Source organism: Arachis ipaensis, chromosome B10 (assembly GCF_059453495.1).
Source record: "Arachis ipaensis isolate K30076 ecotype BB chromosome B10, ASM5945349v1, whole genome shotgun sequence".
Lineage (NCBI taxonomy): Eukaryota > Viridiplantae > Streptophyta > Magnoliopsida > Fabales > Fabaceae > Arachis > Arachis ipaensis.
Window position 1 is genome coordinate 139,876,892 of NC_142435.1, and position 20,288 is coordinate 139,897,179.

General features: G+C 34.7%; 2 protein-coding genes across 3 annotated transcripts; both read left to right on the plus strand.

Moving 5' to 3' along the window:
* Nucleotides 1–2,324: 2,324 nt before the first annotated feature.
* LOC148581909 (thyroid adenoma-associated-like protein) lies at nucleotides 2,325–10,731 on the plus strand. 2 transcript variants are annotated; one of them, XM_088484196.1, is made up of 5 exons: nucleotides 2,351–3,620; nucleotides 3,734–5,847; nucleotides 6,124–6,383; nucleotides 6,938–7,528; nucleotides 8,144–10,731. In XM_088484196.1, the coding sequence occupies exons 1-5, from the start codon at nucleotides 3,539–3,541 to the stop codon at nucleotides 10,566–10,568; spliced, it is 5,472 nt and encodes a 1,823-aa protein (XP_088340322.1). In that variant the 5' UTR covers nucleotides 2,351–3,538; the 3' UTR covers nucleotides 10,569–10,731. The 2 variants fall into 2 exon arrangements, with proteins under 2 accessions (XP_088340311.1, XP_088340322.1); XM_088484185.1 differs by having other exon boundaries at nucleotides 2,325–5,847.
* Nucleotides 10,732–13,248: 2,517 nt separating this feature from the next.
* Nucleotides 13,249–19,216, plus strand: DEG8 (Trypsin family protein with PDZ domain-containing protein). The gene is made up of 14 exons (XM_016325977.3): nucleotides 13,249–13,387; nucleotides 13,488–13,688; nucleotides 13,885–14,012; nucleotides 14,515–14,597; nucleotides 14,705–14,803; nucleotides 15,014–15,080; nucleotides 15,452–15,527; nucleotides 15,605–15,671; nucleotides 16,270–16,487; nucleotides 16,651–16,718; nucleotides 16,968–17,047; nucleotides 17,157–17,243; nucleotides 17,323–17,430; nucleotides 18,916–19,216. The coding sequence occupies exons 2-14, from the start codon at nucleotides 13,501–13,503 to the stop codon at nucleotides 19,042–19,044; spliced, it is 1,398 nt and encodes a 465-aa protein (XP_016181463.1). The 5' UTR covers nucleotides 13,249–13,387; nucleotides 13,488–13,500; the 3' UTR covers nucleotides 19,045–19,216.
* The last annotated feature ends 1,072 nt before the right edge of the window (nucleotides 19,217–20,288 follow it).

Here is a 20,288-nt window from a genome sequence, read left to right on the forward strand (position 1 = left end):
ATTGAGTTCGCAGCAATGTCCTACAAGTGAGAAAGAGAAAGCAGAAATGAAGAAGATTTCATATGCATCTACAGTTGGTAGTTTGATGTATGCTATGGTTTGTACCAGGCCAGATATTGCTCATGCTGTTGGATAGTCGGTTTCTCTCTAATCCTAGCAAGGAACACTGGCAAGCAGTAAAGTGGATTCTCAGATACCTTAATGGTACTTCCAGAGTTTGTTTATGCTTTGGGAGTGGCCAACATGTGTTAGATGGTTACACAGATGCGGATATGACCGAGGATCTTGATTCAAGAAAATCTACTTCTGGTTATATGATGACTTTTGCAGGGGGAGCTGTGTCATGGCAATCTCGACTTCAAAAATGTGTTGCTTTGTCTACTATAGAGGCAGAATACATTGCTTTTGTTGAAGCTTCTAAGGAACTTTTGTGGATGAAGAAATTTTTACAAGAGTTAGGCATCAATCAAGAGAAGTTTGTGTTATTCTGTGACAGTCAAAGTGTTATCCATCTCAGCAAGTATCCGACATTTCATTCTAGATCGAAGCACATAGAGGTGAGGTAGCATTGGATACGTCAAGCGCTTGAGATAAAATCATATGCACTTGAGAAGATCCATACTGATGATAATGGTTCAGATATGATGACTAAGAATTTACCTGCAGTGAAGTTTGATTCCTGCAAAGAGAAGGCGGATTTGGTAAAGCAGCCTATCTCCACTTGAATTGGTGAGGGAAAGATTTGTTGGTGGATTCCCAATCTCAAGTGGGGCCCACACAACTTAAAAAAATAAAGAAAGAAAGAAAGTGGCAAAAGCCACGAGAAAGAGAGAAAGAGAAAGAAGATTCATTATTTTTTGAATGAAAAGAAAAATGAAGCCTTGCTTCGGCATCGAGGGAGAGGAAGAAAAATTAGGGAAAATGGCAGTTACAATGTGCTTCGATTGAATCGGTAAACTCGCTCAATTTCTTATGAAATTTTAGTACGTTATTCCTGGTGTAGAGATGAACATTAGGATATAATTTGTTAGTTGTATTGCCTTCTCTTTTGTCTGATTTGAGATACCCACTTTGTGGAGAGTTTATGTTGATTTCATATGTATCTTGTTGATTGTTGAGATACCCTAGTGTTACTAGGAAGACTAATTGTATACCCATTATTTTGATAGTGAAAAATTTTTCTGGGCTAGGTCCCGTAAGTTTTTTGTCTCTCTTTTGAAAGTTTTTTCATGTTAAAATTCTGGTATCTAATTATTTAATTTCTGCCATTATATTTGCTGCTTGGAGTATTTTTAGTATTGCCTATTTAATTGCACAGGTTGTGAAAAAATTATTTTTGGTAATTCCGCTGTTAAACAGGTTCTTGTTTAAATTTTTGTTGAGTTTTTCTAACAGTTGTTGTCTCTTCTTCCCACAATACATAGCAAAAAAAAAAAAAAAAAAAGAAGAGAAGTACCCAAAAAGAAAAAAAAAAAAAAGAATTGAATATTTAGTAATAAAGAATAAAAATTAATAAAAATGAAAATAATGATTTTTTTAGAAAAATAGAATATTACATAATTATTTTTTAAAATTTAAAATGAAATTAAAAAATCAACAATAAAATGCTAACCTATAAAAAATATAACACATAGATATAGATATACTTTACTTAAAATACGGTACTGTCTATCCGAATAATCTTATATCTATAACTTTTAAAAGCTTTTTCATTTTTACTCCTAATGTTTAAATTTTATCAACTTTATCCCAAACTTTATAAATATCGATTTTACATCTAATTGTTTTAAATGTTGTCAAATATTGGTCATAGTATACGCATTTGATAATATCTTAGAGAGCAACACTATAGAGTGACAATTAATTTCAGTTAATATTATAGTAAATTATCAAATAAACTTAATATAAAATTTATTAAAAACGAACTTTTGTTAAATTTAAATTTTAAGTATTTTTAATTAGATTTTTAATGTTATTATTTTTAAGAGTTTTATTTTTTTATATTAAATATTGACTGCAAATTAGTTTTTAAAATATTGAACGTAAAATTGATACAATTTAATTATCATAAATAAACTTGAAAATTTTCAATAGATTTACATATTTCGAACAAAAATACCAAGAACATTAAAAAAAAATTATGACGAATTTATAAGTTTTGAGAATTTGTTTTTCCAGGAGTTTTGGTTTTATTTTAAGAATTTATAAATCTATTACAAAATTTTTCAGAATCTAATTTTTTATTATTAGAAAAAAAAAGAAAAAAAACTAAAGAGAAAAAGAAAAGTAGAAAACAATTAAACAAGTGAAGGCGCCAATTGGAGTCTCTCTCAGTCTCTCTCGTATCCCTAGACCGGTTATCCCTAATCCCTCTCTCTGCGGCGCCACCACCCACAAAACAAAACCCTCTTTACCTAATTACCTTTTTGTCCCAATCATTCTCTTGTTCATTGAGGCATTTCATCGAACATGTCATCGGCGAAGTGGCGTGCTCTTCAGCACCGCCACCGCTACACCTACAGCGCCGTCACCTTCCCCTCCTCTTTCCTCTCCGCACTCTCTTCCGTCCTCCCCAACCCCCTCTTCTCCAACTTCCACACCACCCTCCTCCAACTCACCACCCTCTCCTCCACCTTCTCCCAACTCTCCCACTCCAAACACCTCGCTTCCTCTTTCTCCCATCTCCTCCAATCCCTTCCTCAAGATGATCATCACCACCACCACCACCCTGCTCTTCTAGAAGCTTCCACACTCTACTTGGAGCTCCTCTTTCTAGAAAATTCCGCGCCTTTGCACCGGACTCTTGTCTCTGTGCTAGCCAAGGAGAAAACTTGGTGCCCTTTTATTGCTGGATGCTTCAAGAAACTCTGCGAGGATTATGCTGCCGGTGGCGGCAACAAGGGGAGCCGGTTTGCGGCCTCAAGGGCGGTGCTGTCGGTGCTGGGGATGCCCAAGTTGGGGTACTTGGTTGATGTGGTGAAGGAGTGTGCTGTGTTGGTGGGTTGGGATGTGGTGTGTGGCTTGGAGAGTGTGCTTTGTGAGACCAGTGATGGGTGGGCTAGGCCTTCCCCTATTGTCATGGAGCAGTGCCAGGAGGGTTTGTCTTGTTTGTATTACTTGCTGCAGAAGTTTCCTCATAAGTTTAGGGAAATCAGTGATGGTGCTGGTGATGGGAATTGTGATCGTAAGGGTGTTGTGGAGAGAGTTGTTAGTGTTCTTTTGAGTGTTTTGAGGTCGTCGGCATTCTCACGGGACTGCTTTGTGGCTGCTGGGGTGGCACTCTGTGCTGCCCTTCAGGTGTGCTTGAGCTCGCAGGAGCTTGGATTGGTGTTGATTCATGGTGTTTTTAACTTAAAGGTGTTGAATTCCAGGGTTGATTGCGGCAGTGGGTTTAGCAATGCCACTGGAAAGATTCCTTGTAAGGGCGATTTCTACAATGAAATGTGTAGTCTTGTTGTGCTAAGTAGGCTTTGTCTCATAAGAGGGATTCTTACCGCGGTTTCTAGGGACTTGCTTAACACTCATTTTGTGTCCATGGATGGTGGCTGTGAGGTTCAGAATTTTGAGGAAAGAACTATCAAGACTATATTGTATGATGGGATTTTGCCTGAGCTCTGCAGGTATTGCGAGAATCCTGTTGATAGCCATTTCAATTTTCATGCCTTGACTGTGATGCAAATATGTTTGCAACAAATAAAAACATCAATATTGTCAAATCTTACTGATCTTTCAGGAGACTATGATCCTATTCCTGAGGAAATGGGCATGCGAATACTTAGAATTATTTGGAACAACTTAGAAGATCCTTTAAGTCAAACAGTGAAACAAGTTCATCTCATTTTTGATCTATTCTTAGACATTCAGTCATCTCTTTGTAAGTCAGAGGGTAGTGAGAAAATTAACAAGTTCTTACAGAAGATTGCATTAGATCTTCTTTCCCTGGGGTCAAGATGTAAGGGAAGATATGTTCCCTTAGCATTGCTAACCAAGAGGTTGGGAGCAAAGAAAATGTTGAATATGAGCCCTGACCTGCTATTTGATACCGTACATGCATATGTAGATGATGATGTCTGCTGTGCTGCCACATCATTTCTCAAGTGTTTCCTTGAATATTTGCGTGATGAATGTTGGGAGACTGATGGCATTGAAGGTGGGTATGCTACCTATAGAGGTCTTTGCCTTCGCCCAATTCTTTATGGACTAGCTTCTGGATTCTCAAAACTTCGCTCCAATTTAAATACTTATGCACTTCCAGTTTTACTAGAAGTGGATGTGGATAGTATATTTCCTATGCTTTCATTCATCTCAGTTGGGCCAAGTGGGGATGAAAGTGGACTGCAATGTCCCGAGCATGTTTGTGGAAATATGGAATTGAATCTTGAACAGAGAATTGCAATTCTAGTTTCATTGCTCAAGGTATCTAGGTCTCTTGCTTTGGTTGAAGGAGATATTGATTGGTGTGAGAATCCTGACGAAAAGGAACAGATGGGAGTAGAAAAACATGCTTTTGTTTGCATAAAGGGTACACATGTTAAGATCCTTGTTCAGTGGCTAGTAAATGCATTGACACATGTTGATGAGTCACTACGTGTAGATGCTGCTGAGACTCTTTTCTTAAACCCGAAGACAGCAAGTCTTCTTTCTCATTTAGAGCTAACTCTAATGAAGGAAGCTGTACCTTTGAATATGAGGTGTTGCTCCACTGCTTTTCAGATGAAATGGAACAGCTTGTTTCGTAAGTTCTTCTCTAGGGTTCGAACAGCCCTGGAGAGACAACTAAAGCAAGGAAACTGGATCCCCCTTGAGCATAATAATTGTAACAAAGTTCTTTCTTCAAATGGGAACAAGGAATTGACAATTAAAAGAGCAGATGATCTCTTTCACTTTATGAGGTGGTTGAGTGGTTTCTTATTTTTTTCATGCTATCCTTCTGCCCCTTACAAGAGAAAAATGATGGCAATGGATCTCATCTTGACTATGATAAATACTTGGTCTATGAAGCCATCAGCTAGTGAGAACTTTAACAGTTCTTTCTCAGGAAATCATCTCTATCCTTACTGTAAGGGAGTGACTTCATCTGATTCAACTCTATTGTTAGTTGGCTCAATTGTTGATAGTTGGGACAGGCTGCGTGAGAGTTCATTTCGCATATTACTTGATTTTCCAAACCCACTTCCTGGAATTTCATGTGAAGCCATGCTGAAGCAGGTAATTGACTGGGCTATGAAATTAGTTTGCAGTCCACGTGTAAGGGAAAGTGATGCTGGAGCTCTAACTTTACGGCTTATATTTAGGAAGTATGTACTGGAGCTAGGTTGTTCAATTGAAGATTCATTTAATGTCATCCATTTAAGTTCAAAATCTGAATTGGTAAATGAGGTTAATCAGTCTGGTACATTCAGGAACCCTGTGATACTTTATATGAAATCAATGGTTGATTGGTTGGATGCTGTTGTGAGAGACGGAGAACAAGATCTTTCTAAAGCATGCAAGAACAGCTTTGTTCATGGTGTATTACTAGCTTTACGTTATACTTTTGAGGAATTGGAATGGAATTCTGATGTGGCATTGTCTAGCATAGCAGAGATGAGAAATTTGTTGGAAAGGCTGTTGGAGCTTATAATGCGGATAACTTCGTTGTCACTATGGGTGGTGTCTGCAGATGCTTGGTATCTTCCTGAAGACATGGATGATATGGGTGATGATGATAATCTTTTGGTAGAGATACCAGATGATGAGCATGAACACATGCCTTCATCTGAAAATGATAATAATTCAAAGCCCTCCCATGCTGCCAGATCTTCAGAACAGATTGTTATGGTTGGTTGCTGGTTGGCTATGAAAGAGGTACATAACATGAACTTTAAGGGAAATTTTATTTTCCTTTTATTATAATAGTTACAAGTTCTTGAAAAAGCTAACACAACATGAATATATTTCTAATTTTATTGCTAATTATTTATTAATAAGTATTCTGGGAAGATACCAACAACACAAAATTTACTTGTTAATACTGTTTCTTTTCAGACAAGAATTGAGTGAGGATTGTATATTCTATGATGTATAACTTTAAATTTCTCTTTTCGGATCCCAATTGTTGTTTCACTATGTTTTCTTCCTCAGGTGAGCCTTCTTTTGGGGACTGTCATAAGAAAGGTACCATTGCCAAGTAGTGCTTCTTCAGAGTTATCCGAGTCTGACAAATCTTCTGTTAATGCTGCTGGTTTTTCATCTGATTCTGTGCTTGATTTGGAACAACTTGAAAAAATTGGGAATCACTTTTTAGAAGTCCTATTGAAAATGAAGCACAATGGTGCAATTGACAAGACGAGGGCTGGGTTCACAGCTCTTTGCAATCGCTTACTTTGCTCTAATGACCCAAGGTATACTCTTATTGTTCTATTTATTCCATTAAATACTTTATGATGTTGCATTCTTTTGGTCCATATTCCTTACTTATCGTTCATGTCAAGTGAACACCGAGAACTCAACATATTAGAATGAATTTGTTAGAACCTTAGTAATCATTAGCATGCTTGGCCTATCAAGATAAAATATTAAAACTAACATATTACAATGAATGCCTCAAGTTGGTGGCTTTATGGTGATTCTTTATTACCTTACTCTATTGATAAATATTGATGCAGTTAGGTTTTCAAATCATATTTCTATTTTATTCACTTATAACATCGTAGGTTAACATGATGTAGAAAATGTGTATGATAATCAGTTGTGAAATTGTTGTTTACAATCTTGTTAGAGGTCATACCCTTGTACAAGTAATTAAGATTATTGGCTTTGTCATGTTCCTTATTCTGTATCATGAATAGATTACATTTGCTTGTCTTAATTGAGGATGGTTATATCATTATGACCAAATAATGTTTTCATAGATAGTATATCTTTGCTACTTCTTAAATGTATCTCTCCTTTTCAGACTTTGTAGATTGACAGAGTCCTGGATGGAACAACTTATGCAAAGAACTGTAGCCAAAGGACAAACAGTGGATGATTTGCTAAGAAGAAGTGCTGGAATACCTGCTGCATTTATTGCTCTATTTCTTTCCGAGCCAGAAGGAACTCCAAAGAAGCTTCTCCCACGAGCATTAAGGTGGCTTATTGATGTAGCTAGTGGGTCTATGCTGAATCAGATAGAAACTGATTGCTTAAGTGGTGACCCTTGCAAGTCAAATGGTTCAATGAACAAAAATGAATCTGCACACTCTGCTGAAAGAAATGTGAGCCAGGTGTCATCAAAGATCAGAGATGAGGGTGTCATTCCTACAGTACATGCATTTAATGTTCTAAGAGCTGCATTCAATGATACTAACTTGGCTACCGATACATCTGGTTTTGCTGCTGAGGCTTTGATTTTGTCTATTCGGTCTTTCTCTTCACAATACTGGGAGATTAGAAATAGTGCTTGCCTGGCTTTTACCGCTTTGGTTCGCCGCATGATTGGATTTCTCAATGTTCATAAACGAGAATCAGCTCGACGTGCAATAACTGGGCTCGAGTTTTTTCATAGGTATGACTTTGACTTTTGGATCTGATCACTCTATTTCCTCTGTACAACTCAATCCATTTAATGTTAATGTTTTTACAGGAGGAAAATTTGTTTATTGCTCTTCACTACTTTTTCCCCAGATTTTTGGGACTTTTACTTTTTGAGTTAATCATTTTCATTATTTAGTCCGCAAGAACTTTATGGTGTATTTGTTACTTTTCGAATATCTATTTTGCAAAATATGTTAGCTAAAGCATAAAATACCCTTTTCGGTGGAAGCAAAAGTAACAAATATGGCAACTACTGCAGTTGGGACCAACTTCTTGGTGTTATTATGTGAAAGGAATCTGGTATTATGAAATAAAAGGTAGACAAACAGAGGGAACGCCATTTATTTATAAATTTTTTTTTGACAATAAAGATAATGTTGACACTAGTTCTGGAAATATTTTGATGAAAACATGGGTTCACGGGCCTATGGGTTCGTTTTCTCAAGTTCAGGTTTACATTCAATAGTTGTAGCTCCATCAATTACTAGTATAGTAGTATGTATTTTCAGATATTGTATGAATAGTTTACTTTTATTAAACAGTAAAAGTTGACAATTATTGACTTTTAACTTGTTTTTGGTCCAAGGTACCCATCACTGCATTCATTTATGTTCAATGAACTGGAAGTTGCAACAGAGTTTCTGGGCCCTGCATCTTCAGGAGACTTGGTATCGAACCAGGGAAACAATCTGCATCCAAGCTTGTGTCCTATTCTGATTCTTTTATCGAGGCTCAAGCCTTCATCAATAGCTGGTGAAACAGGAGATAATCTAGATCCTTTTCTGTTCATGCCTTGGATTAGGAGATGTTCAACCCAAAGCAACTTACGTGTTCGTGTACTTGCATCTAGAGCTCTAACGAGTCTGGTGTCAAATGAGAAATTGGGATCAGTGCTTCTAAATATTGCTTCTGAGTTGCCCTGCATAGAGAACCCAGACAAATCTGCTACTTCTGCAAAGGAACCATGTACAAATAATGGTTCCTATAAGATTTCTTTCAACTCCATTCATGGAATTCTCTTGCAGTTGAGTTCTCTGTTGGATATAAACTGTAAAAATCTTGCTGATAACTCAAAGAAAGATCATATAATTGGTGAATTGATCCGAGTACTTATATCTAAGTCATTTATTGCAAGGCCTAATCATTGCCCTTGCCCGATCCTTAATGAAACATTCTTAAAGGTTCTGGATCAAATGCTTAGCATCGCAAGAACATGCCAAATAACAAAACATTTTTATCCCATTCGCAACCTGCTTTTAGAATTATCTGCGGAATGCTTAGATTTAGAGGCCAATGGATTGCCATATTATGACCCAACAGTTGCTGAACTTCGTGAACAAGCAGCCATTTCCTATTTTAGCTGTTTGTTCCAAGCATCCAATGATGAGCAAGAAGTAATCCATTCGTCACTGAAACATTCTCTTCCCAGTTCAAAAATGTTGCATAAACATGACTCAGAGAACGTTTCTGCCAGTCTTTTGGATAGGTTGATTCACTGCTTGTCAGACTCGGCATATGAAGTTCGACTTGCAACACTGAAATGGCTGCTGAATTTCCTAAAAGCAGCTGATTCTGGAGGTAATGTCTATGATCTTTCTAGTAAGGACATCAGGGATTTTCAGCTTTGGGCTGAAGCAAACCTTCATGGAACATTGGTGAAGATCTTGACATTAGAGAAACACCATAAATGTAAATATTACATCTTGAGGATCCTTGTAGCATGGAATTTGCTGCAGTTTGAAAAGGCAAGAGGTGGCAAATGCACCGGCACAACTTATGTTGGTGAAATGGACTTTGAGACTCTCTTTCAATTTTGGAATGATTTAGTTTCTATGTACAAGCAAATAAGACATGCAAAGACTCGAGAAACCCTTGTTTGCTGTTTGGGAGTATGTACCAAGAGAATTACCATGTTATTTGCAAGTTCTGTTCTATTTAATGAAGGAATGGAGAAACTTGTAAATAACGAGGAAATGCTTGTCTGGTTGTTTGAATCCATTGTTTACTTTTGTAACATGATTAAACAATGTAGTTCATCGTCTGAACCAGCAAGTATGCGCAAGGCAGCTGCTGAATCCTTGATAGCATCTGGTTTGCTTGAGCAGGCTGCACTTGTCGGCTCGCATGTTGTCAATAACCATGTTCCCTCAGGCACTTCATCTCTTGGTTTTGTGAAAAATGAAGCCGCAAATTTGTATGCTCATCAAGTACTGGATGCATGGTTCACATGCATCAAGCTTCTGGAGGATGAAGATGACTCTGTTAGATTGAGACTTTCTTTAGATGTTCAAAAGTGTTTCACTTCAAAAGGATTAAGCAGGAGCTATCCCTCTGGATCAGTTCCAACCCAAGTCGATAGGGTCATAAGATTCTGTTTCGACCACCTATCTTCCATCTTTGGTCACTGGATTGATTACTTTGATTACCTTTGTCAATGGGTATTACATGCTGCAAGCTATGTAGCAGCACCTAAAGGAGATCTTGTGAGGCAGGTTTTCGACAAGGAGATTGACAATCATTATGAAGAGAAGCTGTTGATCAGCCAAATTTGTTGCTCCAACATGGAAAGCCTACCTACTTTGAAGTCTTGGGCCCACAAAGATGAATTCAGGAGTTATTTACATGGATGGAGGATGAGATTCTTCCATCAACTGGTGTGGTATGCTGAAGAACATCTTGGGAAAGAGGAAAGTAATGTTTGGTTAGGAGGCTTGGGTAACCATAAAGATGCATTTTTGCCCTTGTATGCAAATTTACTTGGTTTCTATGCCCTCTCAAACTGCATTTTCCTTGTGTCTGGAAATAATGATGCCAAAAAGCTGTTATCTGATGTGGACATGCTTGGAAGAGCCATTAATCCATTCCTTAGAAACCCTTTAATTTCTAACTTATATATGTTAGTCCTACATTCACATGAGAAAATGATCACTGATGTTGCTGATGGCTTATTCCCTGAGATGGGATATGATTCTAACTGGGAGAGTTATAATGCTTATTTTCTTCTTGGTTAGGACTTTGTATCTAGTTGTAATTTAAAATTTCACAGGAGAGCCGTTTGTGAAAGGCTCAAGGAAGTTTTCAGTAGTTTGTAGTATTTATGATAATTGATAAGGGATTATTTGTTTTTTGAGAAGCTCAATTTTAATGTAGGCTAGTCACACTTTTGTTCTCTCACTGATTTGGTGCTGATCAAAATCTCTGCTAGTAACAATCAGTGTGTCTTGTGGTTTATGGATTCATGGTTGACAAATTTATGTCCACTCAATGTAATTCTTGTTGACAGCTTCATGGGAGAACTGTCATTCCTTTTAGGGATAGTTTTCATAGGTTAATATTATCATTTTGTTATTCTAAACTAAAGACAAATTTATTGATAAAATAACTCTTCAACACGATCAATAGTTACTTTGGGAAACACGATATAGATTACATATTATTGCTAGGTGGTAATTTATAATTGTTAAATTAGTTAGATATATAGATTACGGATTATTACATGGCAGCATGACAACTAAAAATTTTAATACTTCATTTTTCATTATGACATTTAAAAATGAAAAAAGAAGTTGCCTGTAAATACCTCTTATAAAAAATGATAATAATTTTTTACTGGTTCAAATAATTCAAAAATAAGATAGCTCACCCAAAATTTAAAAGAAAAATGTTACATGTATAATTTTTTTTAATCAAGTTTAACCAAGTTGAATAATAAAATTCGGGTGAGAAGAATGAGAATAATTTTTGTTGATGCTACACTAACTTAATTAGATTAAGTTTACAAAAAAAATTGTATGTATAACATTATTTGAATTTTACGAATTTATAAATAAAAATAGAAAACACTCAAACTATACACGCATTTGTTAAATACCAAAGTGTTTGATTTGAAACACACATTTAATCTCTTATACAATTTACTTAATAACTATTTTGAAAGCACGTAATTTTTCTCATAACTTCTCATGAATTACAAAATTGATTTGGTTTTTCTAATAAATTATCTCATTTTCTTAATCACTAATCATTTAAATTAAAAATTACGATGTTATTCCTTTCGTTTTAAAATAAGTGTTATTTTTATTTTTTTGATTTATTGAAAAATTAATATATTTGAGTAAAGGATTTGTCTCGATATATTAATTTTTTAATAAATTTAAAAAGTAAAAACCACACTTATTTTAAAATAGAGAAAAATATATATAAAATATCTAATATATCATTTTATATATTTTTAACGTATATTTTATATTTAAAAAAGATAAAAACTCATGTGCTACTATTTTTATGTGAAATTGTTAAATAAAAATTGTTAAATAATTTAATATATTTATCTAATTTCTTTTTTCTAAAATTAAGATTGAGACTCAAATCCGAGACCTCTAAATAAGAATAAAGAGATTATGTCATTTAAACTATAATTCGTTAACAACATATATATCTAAATTATTATTTAGTAACTCTCAACTATTATCTTCACTTAGACACAGGTGTATGTATTTTCACTTTAAAAAAACACACGCTAAACTGTCCTGACAATTACTTCAAAAGATAACGAAATTCTCAACAAAAAAAATACCATTTCCTGCCCTTAATTTTTATTTTTATGAAACTGATTAGTACTTCTATCAATATTTTCTATTGATATTAATGGAATAAGTCTACATGGCATGTTAAACTGTTGATTTATCTATTAAAAATTAACTAAGATTAACAAATTCTTTTTTGTTGAAAATTTTGTTGTTTTTTAAGGATAATTATCAAAGTCGTTTAGTTTTTAACTTTTTATTTTTATATTACCTTTTTTAAATACATTAGCTAAATTTATTGTGTAAAACTAGGGGTGTTCGCAAATCGGATCGGATCGGATATGGCCGAAAATTCGATCTGATCCGCACAATTTCTATCGGATCGGATCGGATATGATATCCGCACTTTTTAGTGTCGGATCGGATCCGATCCGATCCGAGATATCGGATATCGGATATATCCGCATAATTAAACTTTTTCTTTTTAATCATATTTTTATGTAAAAAAATTCGATAAAAATATTTCTTTCGTACTTTTAAACTTATTTATTCTTAAAATATTTTTAATCAAACTCTCTCTAAATAACAAAAATAAAATAATACAATATATGAATAATAATTACTAACTAAAACATACAAACAAGTAATACCAAACATATATATTTATTTATTTTTTAATTATTATAGTGCGGATCTACGGATCCGTGGATCGGATACGCAGATGTAGAGTAGATATCCGCGATCCGATCCGCAATTTTCGGATCAGATCCAATATATTTACCGCGGATCTGCGGATACGATTCGATCCATGAACACCCCTATGTAAAACTAAGAAATATTAGTAATTTTTAAATTATTTTTGTTTTTAAAAAATAAATAGAGGATATATTAGTGATTAACGTTTCTAATGAGTTCTATTTAAGGATTTATCGCTGGTCAATAGGTTGCTGCATGCAGAAGAAGAGATTCGAACATGTAAGTATATTTTGGTGAGAGATTATTGACATAAAAACTAATCACTCTCACAAAGTTAAATATCAAAAATAAAAAAAAATATTTTTTCTGTTTGAAGATCTCAAAATTATTACCAGGACCAGGTTAAGTATTCAATCATTTTTAATTTGTAATACGTAAATAAAATGCCTACGTGTATCTATCTCATCTCAAGAATGGGACACTGAAGAGTAGCAAATTGAAGATTGTGTGTGATGGGTGGGCCACAAAAAAATCTGGAATTGGCAAAGCAGTAAATTGAAGACTATGTCGGAAGTTAAACGATGAGGCATTTGTCATCTCAGTAGAAAGTTAGTTGACACTTCCTTCTCTTTCACTCGCACTCTCATTTCTCTTCATAATCCCTTATCTCCTTCACTTCCCTCACAAAAATCTTCTCTTTTTGTTCAGAATTTGAAACAACATGAAAATAGTTTCAGCATGCAATTCTTGGTGTGTGGGAATGGCGGTGCCAACATCACAAACAAGAACCACTGTTCTCAGTCGCCGTGAGCTTTTCTTTGATGGAATGTCCTCTGTGTGTTCTTCTCACTCCCAACAACAACACTTCCTAAACGACGCCGTTCAGTCCCAACCTATCTCCATTTCAAGGTACCTTACTGCGCAAGGTTTCAAAATTACAAATTTGCAACTGGGTGTGTTTGTGTGTGGTTTCTTGTTGTTACATTGGTTTCAAAGTTTGAATCCTTGTCATTGTTATTGGCTATTAGATTGCATTTTTGTTGTTGGTTTGTTGGTTTTCTTATATGGGTGAGATTGTAATTTTTTTTTTTTTGTGTTTATGCAGGATTGGTGAAGATGAAGCTCAGGATTTTGATGGAATGCTGAGGAAAATTCATTTGTCGCCGACGCGGCGCGTGTTGATGGCGAGTTTGACAATGTATTCATGTTTCCATTCTTCAAGGTATTTGTCAGGTTCGCACGGTTCTGCTTTTTTTGCATTCCACCTGTTTGATTGAATGTTGGAAAGGGAATTTGGAAACTTTTATAACTTTTTGAACTTGGATTTGGAATGGCTTGTTCAATGCATAGAAGCTTGTCATTTTCTTTTTATCATAGAAGTTTATTTCAATTTTTTTATTCTTAGATTGTTGCATGGAGCCATGAATAAACAATAGTATTAAAATTAATAACTGTAATATGCCATCAATAATTACCCTTCAAGTCATGAATACACATTCGAAAGGCATTGTCAATATACGAAGTTTTTAGTAGTCAAATCACATCCTCTCTTTTCGTTCTTTCCTTGCTTTCTTTCATCCCTGACTATGAGAGATACTGGAACAACTGTCTCAAATTCATCAGACATCAGCTTTGTTCTATTTTTTTCATATGCTAAATTCTTTAGTAGAAGTCTTCACTAGTATTTGATATTTACCACAAAATTTCTCATTAGACATAAATTGTAAATGTACAGCCCTAGCTTTGGGAGACCCATTGGTGACACTTGAACAAGTGACTCCTCCTGTGGTTTCTTCTGGTCCGCTCTTTCCGGTTGAGGTCAGCTTTCGGCTGTAGCTGCCCTTTGTCTATTGTGATTGTGCATGCTTTTTACCCTTTCATAGTGGTATTCCAGGTAACTTAATCCAATTTGTTGTGATTGGCAGGATCGAATTGTCCAACTATTTGAAAGCAACACGTACTCCGTTGTTAACATCTTTGATGTGACATTGCGTCCTCAACTTAATATAACTGGGGCGGTTGAGGTAATTTCATACTTTAGTACTAATATTTGTGTCAAAATTTAAGGATATCAAGGACTCTCTCATTTATTCATCTTATATTATCTTTAGCTTATACGAATTATAAGCTTTTCTATTGGCCTACATGTTTATAGGAGTTGAATCATGTACTTCATCCCTTTTTATTTAAAAAAAATCTTTATTTATTTGTTTCTTTGTTATTCATGCGTCCAGATTCCTGAAGGAAATGGTTCTGGAGTTGTGTGGGACGAGGAAGGCCACATTGTGACGAATTATCATGGTGAGAATTACTGAAGAAAGTATCATATATGTTAAGCGTTAGTAATATATATGCATTCAGCATTAGTTCTCTTCTCTAAGAGTTTAGTGAGATATGAACGAACATAAAGTTTCTTTTACATGGATCAAAGTCTTTTCTTGTTTAAGCACAACTAAATGCTCTTCTTAACTTGAACATGAATTTTCAGCACAATAGCATGGATTCATTGAAAATTTTCGGCTTTTGGGTATTGTATGATTTTTCTCTTTTCTCCTTGTTCTGCTGGTTGACTATCATGTTGACTATGCTCCAGACACATACTGCATGCACACACTGGGACACATTTCATGTTTGGAATGGATTTCTGATTCTTCTGTTATTTTATCATTCAGTAATTGGTAATGCCCTTTCAAGAAACCCAAGCTCTGGTCAGGTTGTTGCACGAGTTAATATTCTAGCATCCGAAGGGTGAGGATGGAGACTTTATTTATTTTCATGTACTTCTTTCTGCCAACTAAATAATTATGGTTTTTTACATCTTTAAGGGTACAAAAGAATTTTGAGGGTAAACTTGTTGGAGCTGATCGGTTGAAGGATCTTGCTGTCTTGAAGGCATGATTTCTTTTTCACTTTCTGTATTTATTTCCCAATCAATAGAGTTTTCCATTAAAATTATGGTTTGTTGGATGCTATATCTTATCCATCAGAATATTTTGCTTCCATGTTGGATTATGTTTTGCTACTGTTATGGTTGCTGGGATTATATCGGATCCTATATTTGTTTGTTTTTATCAATACTTTAATGTATTACTTTTTAATCGCTAACTGATAATTTAACTTTAAAATTGTCTATAATTTTTCTTTTTCCAAGTTCTTTCATGTTCCTTGTGTGTTCAGTAAAAGTTATTAGTTTATAACAGTTGCTTTTTTTGTTAATAAAGTAAATACTATTGAAGATTTTGTCTGTATATACTTCGATTTTGTTGGTGTGATGTAAGATTGACGTTCGGCTAAATTAAATAAGACAACCCTCAACCTGGGGTTATTAGTAATTAGTCCCTTGTGTTCCTCTTGAAGCAATCCAACTCCCTAAACCCTATGATTGTAATCATACTTTACTTTTGAATACTATAATATCATCATCTAAATGTCTATTATTTTCATGCATATATCACCTGTAGATTCATAAATCATAACCTTACAAATACAGGTAGAAGCCCCTGTGGATCTTTTAAGGCCTATCAAGGCGGGGCAGTCATCGTCTCTGAAAGTCGGGCAGCAATGTTTGGCAATTGGAAACCCATTTGGTTTTGATCACACCCTCACGGTTGGGGTTATTAGTGGACTTAACCGAGACATCTTCAGCCAAACTGGTGTAACAATTGGTGGTGGTATTCAGACTGATGCGGCCATAAATCCCGGGAACAGGTTACACTTGGATCCTTTCCACATCTGAATTAGGAATGCATCATTTTTTGATTCCATAGTCTGTCCCTTCCGGTTCATTTCACCCAGCAAAGTTGTATGCTTTCCATTCCCTAGTTGCTGCCACATAACACCCTGATTTTCTTGCCTTTTCTGTCTGTTGCAGCGGGGGTCCACTTCTGGATTCAAAAGGACGCTTAATTGGGATTAATACCGCAATATTTACTCAGACGGGCAAGTTGTCATTGTCTTGTTCTTTTCATTTTTCCTCCATTCTTTGTTACCATGAAAATAAGAACAAAATAGACTGACCTACATAAGGAGGATGTGTGTTTTGGTTCAGTTGACTAAAACCTTCAATTTCTTTTCACCTATCACATTGCCGGTCTATTAATTCCTTTGCATAAAAAAGTGGCTGCTTAAGTTCCAGTTTCTGCACTTCTCTAAATGCTTCTTTTATAGCCTTTTTTGTTGGTGTTGCAGGAACATCAGCTGGTGTTGGATTTGCAATCCCATCTTCAACCGTTCTTCGAATTGTTCCACAACTGATTAAATTTGGAAAAGTAAGTAGTTTGCAGAAACATAGACAAGCACACAAACAATCTTGGTAAAGATACCTTTGTTATGAAAATATTTCTTGCTTCTTGATGTTGATTATTATCTCTTTCTAAGGTTGTCAGAGCTGGTTTGAATGTTGATATAGCACCAGACTTGATTGCAAATCAACTTAATGTCCGGAATGGCGCTCTTATTCTTCAGGTAATCCATGATATGTTGTTTTTCTTATACATATTTGCTTCTGAATCATGCTTTAACGGTGTAGAACTTACATTTCCAGGTTCCTAAAAATAGTGTCGCCGAAAAAGCTGGGCTAAACCCGACAACAAGGGGCTTTGCTGGTAATATAGTCCTTGGAGACATCATTGTTGCAGTTGACAATAAGCCGGTGAGCCGTCTTTTGCAGAAACTGTTAAAATCATCCTCTTTTGAATGCCGAACTTTTCATTTTATATTTATCTATCTTGTTTTATACAAAGACAATAAATATAAAACTCGTTTGGTTGTAGAGATAGGGTCAGACAAAATTTATCTCCACAGACAGTAAATTGATAAATTCTTGTGTTTTCTGTACTTCATGCAAGTAGGAATAGAAAATATCCTTCTGCCTTTGTATTTCTGTCGCAAGGATAGAATCTAAACGCAACCTCTAAGTTAGAAAAACAGAGACAGTTAGACACAAAAACTCGTTCAGTTGTGAAGGCGGCGACAAAGTCACTATTTTTGTTGTAGAGACAAAATAGTATTGTATTTTCCATATTTCCCCAAAGTGAAAAATATCTGGCCTTGTTTTTGTATTTCTAACTCTGTAATTTTGGCTCTTAAATAGAGATACAAAGACAATTGACACAAACTCATTTGGTTGTGGAGATAGAGAGATAAACAAGTTTTCCATCCCAAAACAGAAAATTCTTGTGTTTTTGTTCTTCTTAAAAGTGAGAATAGAAATATGTGTTTGGTTTGCATTTTCATTATCTGTTTTTCATTTGTAGTGTTTTTTGTTTTCGGAATTTTGTGAAGGAAAAAGATAAAACAGTTTGTTTTATCTAAAAGAATGCAAAATAAACCAAACGCACCCTTAATCTTTTTCTTTCTATCTAAAACACAGAATGAAAATGTAGTCTACGTAGTTTGGAAATCAAAGCTTTTATCTTAAAAATTTTTCCTTGATCAACAATTTTAGTTTGTTGTTTCTATCCTTTTCTATAAGCATGTTTTTGTCTCCAATAAGTAACTTTGTTTGCCTTGAAGTCAGTAACCAATAGGGATGACAAGTTGGATCGACCCGTCCTCCCCCGCCCTGAACGGGGGTGGATATTTTCAACGGTTGACTGGGTATGGCGTGGGTTTGAGTAAGACCAAATTATTTTTGTTTGGGTATAGGCGGTATGGGTAATGGCCGTCCCGCCCCATCACCCACCCCACTCTGCCAGTATATATGTGTGTTATTCATGTGTAAGACCTGGTTATTTCTATATACTATGTGTTGTGAATAATTTAGGATTATCTTTGAACTTAGTTATGTTTCGAAGTACTTAATCATGTTTGGAACTTTATTTATTATTTTCGTTCAATTTGTTTATCTTCTTCATATTATAGATTTTTCTAAGAAGAAAAACTATAAATCAATTAGGTTTCGGGGCGGGACGGGACAGGGCAGGTATATATACCTGTGGGTTTGGGTACGGGGCAAAACTTAAGATACCCGTGGGTAATGGGGCGGGAAATGGGACAATGTGTGGGTATTCAGGACGGGTATGGGTACTTAAATACCCGTCTCGCCCTGTTCCATTGTCATCCCTAATAACCAAACACTACCTAAATTCCTTCATAGAAAAGGGACTCATGAATTTGGTATTTTTGGTGTTGGCAGGTGAAGAACAAAGGAGAGTTACTGAAAGCATTGGATGAGTACAATGTAGGAGATAAGGTAACCTTGCTCATTCAAAGGGACAGTCAAAAGTTGGAGTTGTCTCTGGAACTTGAGGAACAAAGATCTTAAAAGGTTAATTTTATATTCATGCTGCATCACCAGTTAATTAACTTTACTTTTTTTTTTTTCTTTTAATGCAGTACTAAACATTATTAAAAATAGTTAGTTGTGCATGAGTTTTTTGTAATTTGGCTAATTTTGAAAACAAAAATGCTCTATATTTTGAGTTTACATGACAAAATTTAGAAAGATGCTATATATCATGAATTACATAATACATAGATAGAAATTGGTGTGTGTGTGTGTGTGTGTGTGTGTTTTTTGGTAGTAGATGGCTTGAAAAAAGAGGGGGAAAAAAAAAAAAGGAAAGAAGCGTGAGTAATATACAAATTTACATCACGCACTTTCCACAGTATCATTGAAGTTGATAATTTAATTTGACGACTAATTTATCTTTTGAATATGAATCATTGTTTGTTCCCACAAAAGAAAACGAAAAGGAAAAAATCAATGTGAAATGTGAACGTGAAATTATGGTTTATGCAAACATGATCCTAAATTCAAGTCTCTACGTAATTGTTCTCATTTTTATTAATACTCAATTTTACAATGGTGATAATGAGGTGCGAACTTGCAACCTCATGCTAATTACCAAAATTTCTAGCCACTAAAATGTAAATAGAATTAGATTGACGATAGTTCGATTATGAAGTAAAAAGTTTTATATACTTAACCGAATTATTTTTTCAATTATGCTACATATACACTATGTAGTTTAGGCACTAATCAATCTATATGTATTTAGATTTTAGTGTTTACGAAAAAATTGATTATGCTGTTGCAAAAAAAAAAAAAAAATTGATTATTTGATTGTGACCAATTTTATTATTTTGCTACGTTTAATTTTGTGGTTAATATTTTTGTTAGAAAAACTTGTGAAATAATAATAATAATAATAATAATAATAATAATAATAATAATAATAATACATTTTGCCTATAATAATTGTTGTGGCAAAACAATTAATTAGTGAATGAAAATTTTGCCTATAATAATTGTTGTGGCAAAACATTGGATGATAATATAAAATTAAATGGTTTCAAAATTGATTTAATTTGTATGTGTTGAATCAAAATTAAATCCAATTTAAAATTCGAAAGCAAGTCGAATTCCAAATCTAAAAGAGAAATGGAGTTAAAATTGAATATATATATCACAATTTCAATTCAAGTGTGTCCAAATGATTATAAAAAAGTTTTATACTAATAATATATGTCATTTTTTTAACAGCTAAACTAATAATACTTTTCCCC

What these genes read in the sequence shown, in the direction of transcription:
- LOC148581909 (XM_088484185.1), top strand. Translation starts at nt 2,470, where the DNA reads ATGTCATCGGCGAAGTGGCGTGCTCTTCAGCACCGCCACCGCTACACC. An exon ending in GCTGGTTGGCTATGAAAGAG is followed by an intron (nt 5,848 to 6,123) that starts GTACATAACATG and finishes TTTCTTCCTCAG; the next exon opens with GTGAGCCTTCTTTTGGGGAC. An exon ending in CTTTGCTCTAATGACCCAAG is followed by an intron (nt 6,384 to 6,937) that starts GTATACTCTTAT and finishes TCTCCTTTTCAG; the next exon opens with ACTTTGTAGATTGACAGAGT.
- DEG8 (XM_016325977.3), top strand. Translation starts at nt 13,501, where the DNA reads ATGAAAATAGTTTCAGCATGCAATTCTTGGTGTGTGGGAATGGCGGTG. An exon ending in GCCATAAATCCCGGGAACAG is followed by an intron (nt 16,488 to 16,650) that starts GTTACACTTGGA and finishes TGTCTGTTGCAG; the next exon opens with CGGGGGTCCACTTCTGGATT. An exon ending in CGCAATATTTACTCAGACGG is followed by an intron (nt 16,719 to 16,967) that starts GCAAGTTGTCAT and finishes TTGGTGTTGCAG; the next exon opens with GAACATCAGCTGGTGTTGGA.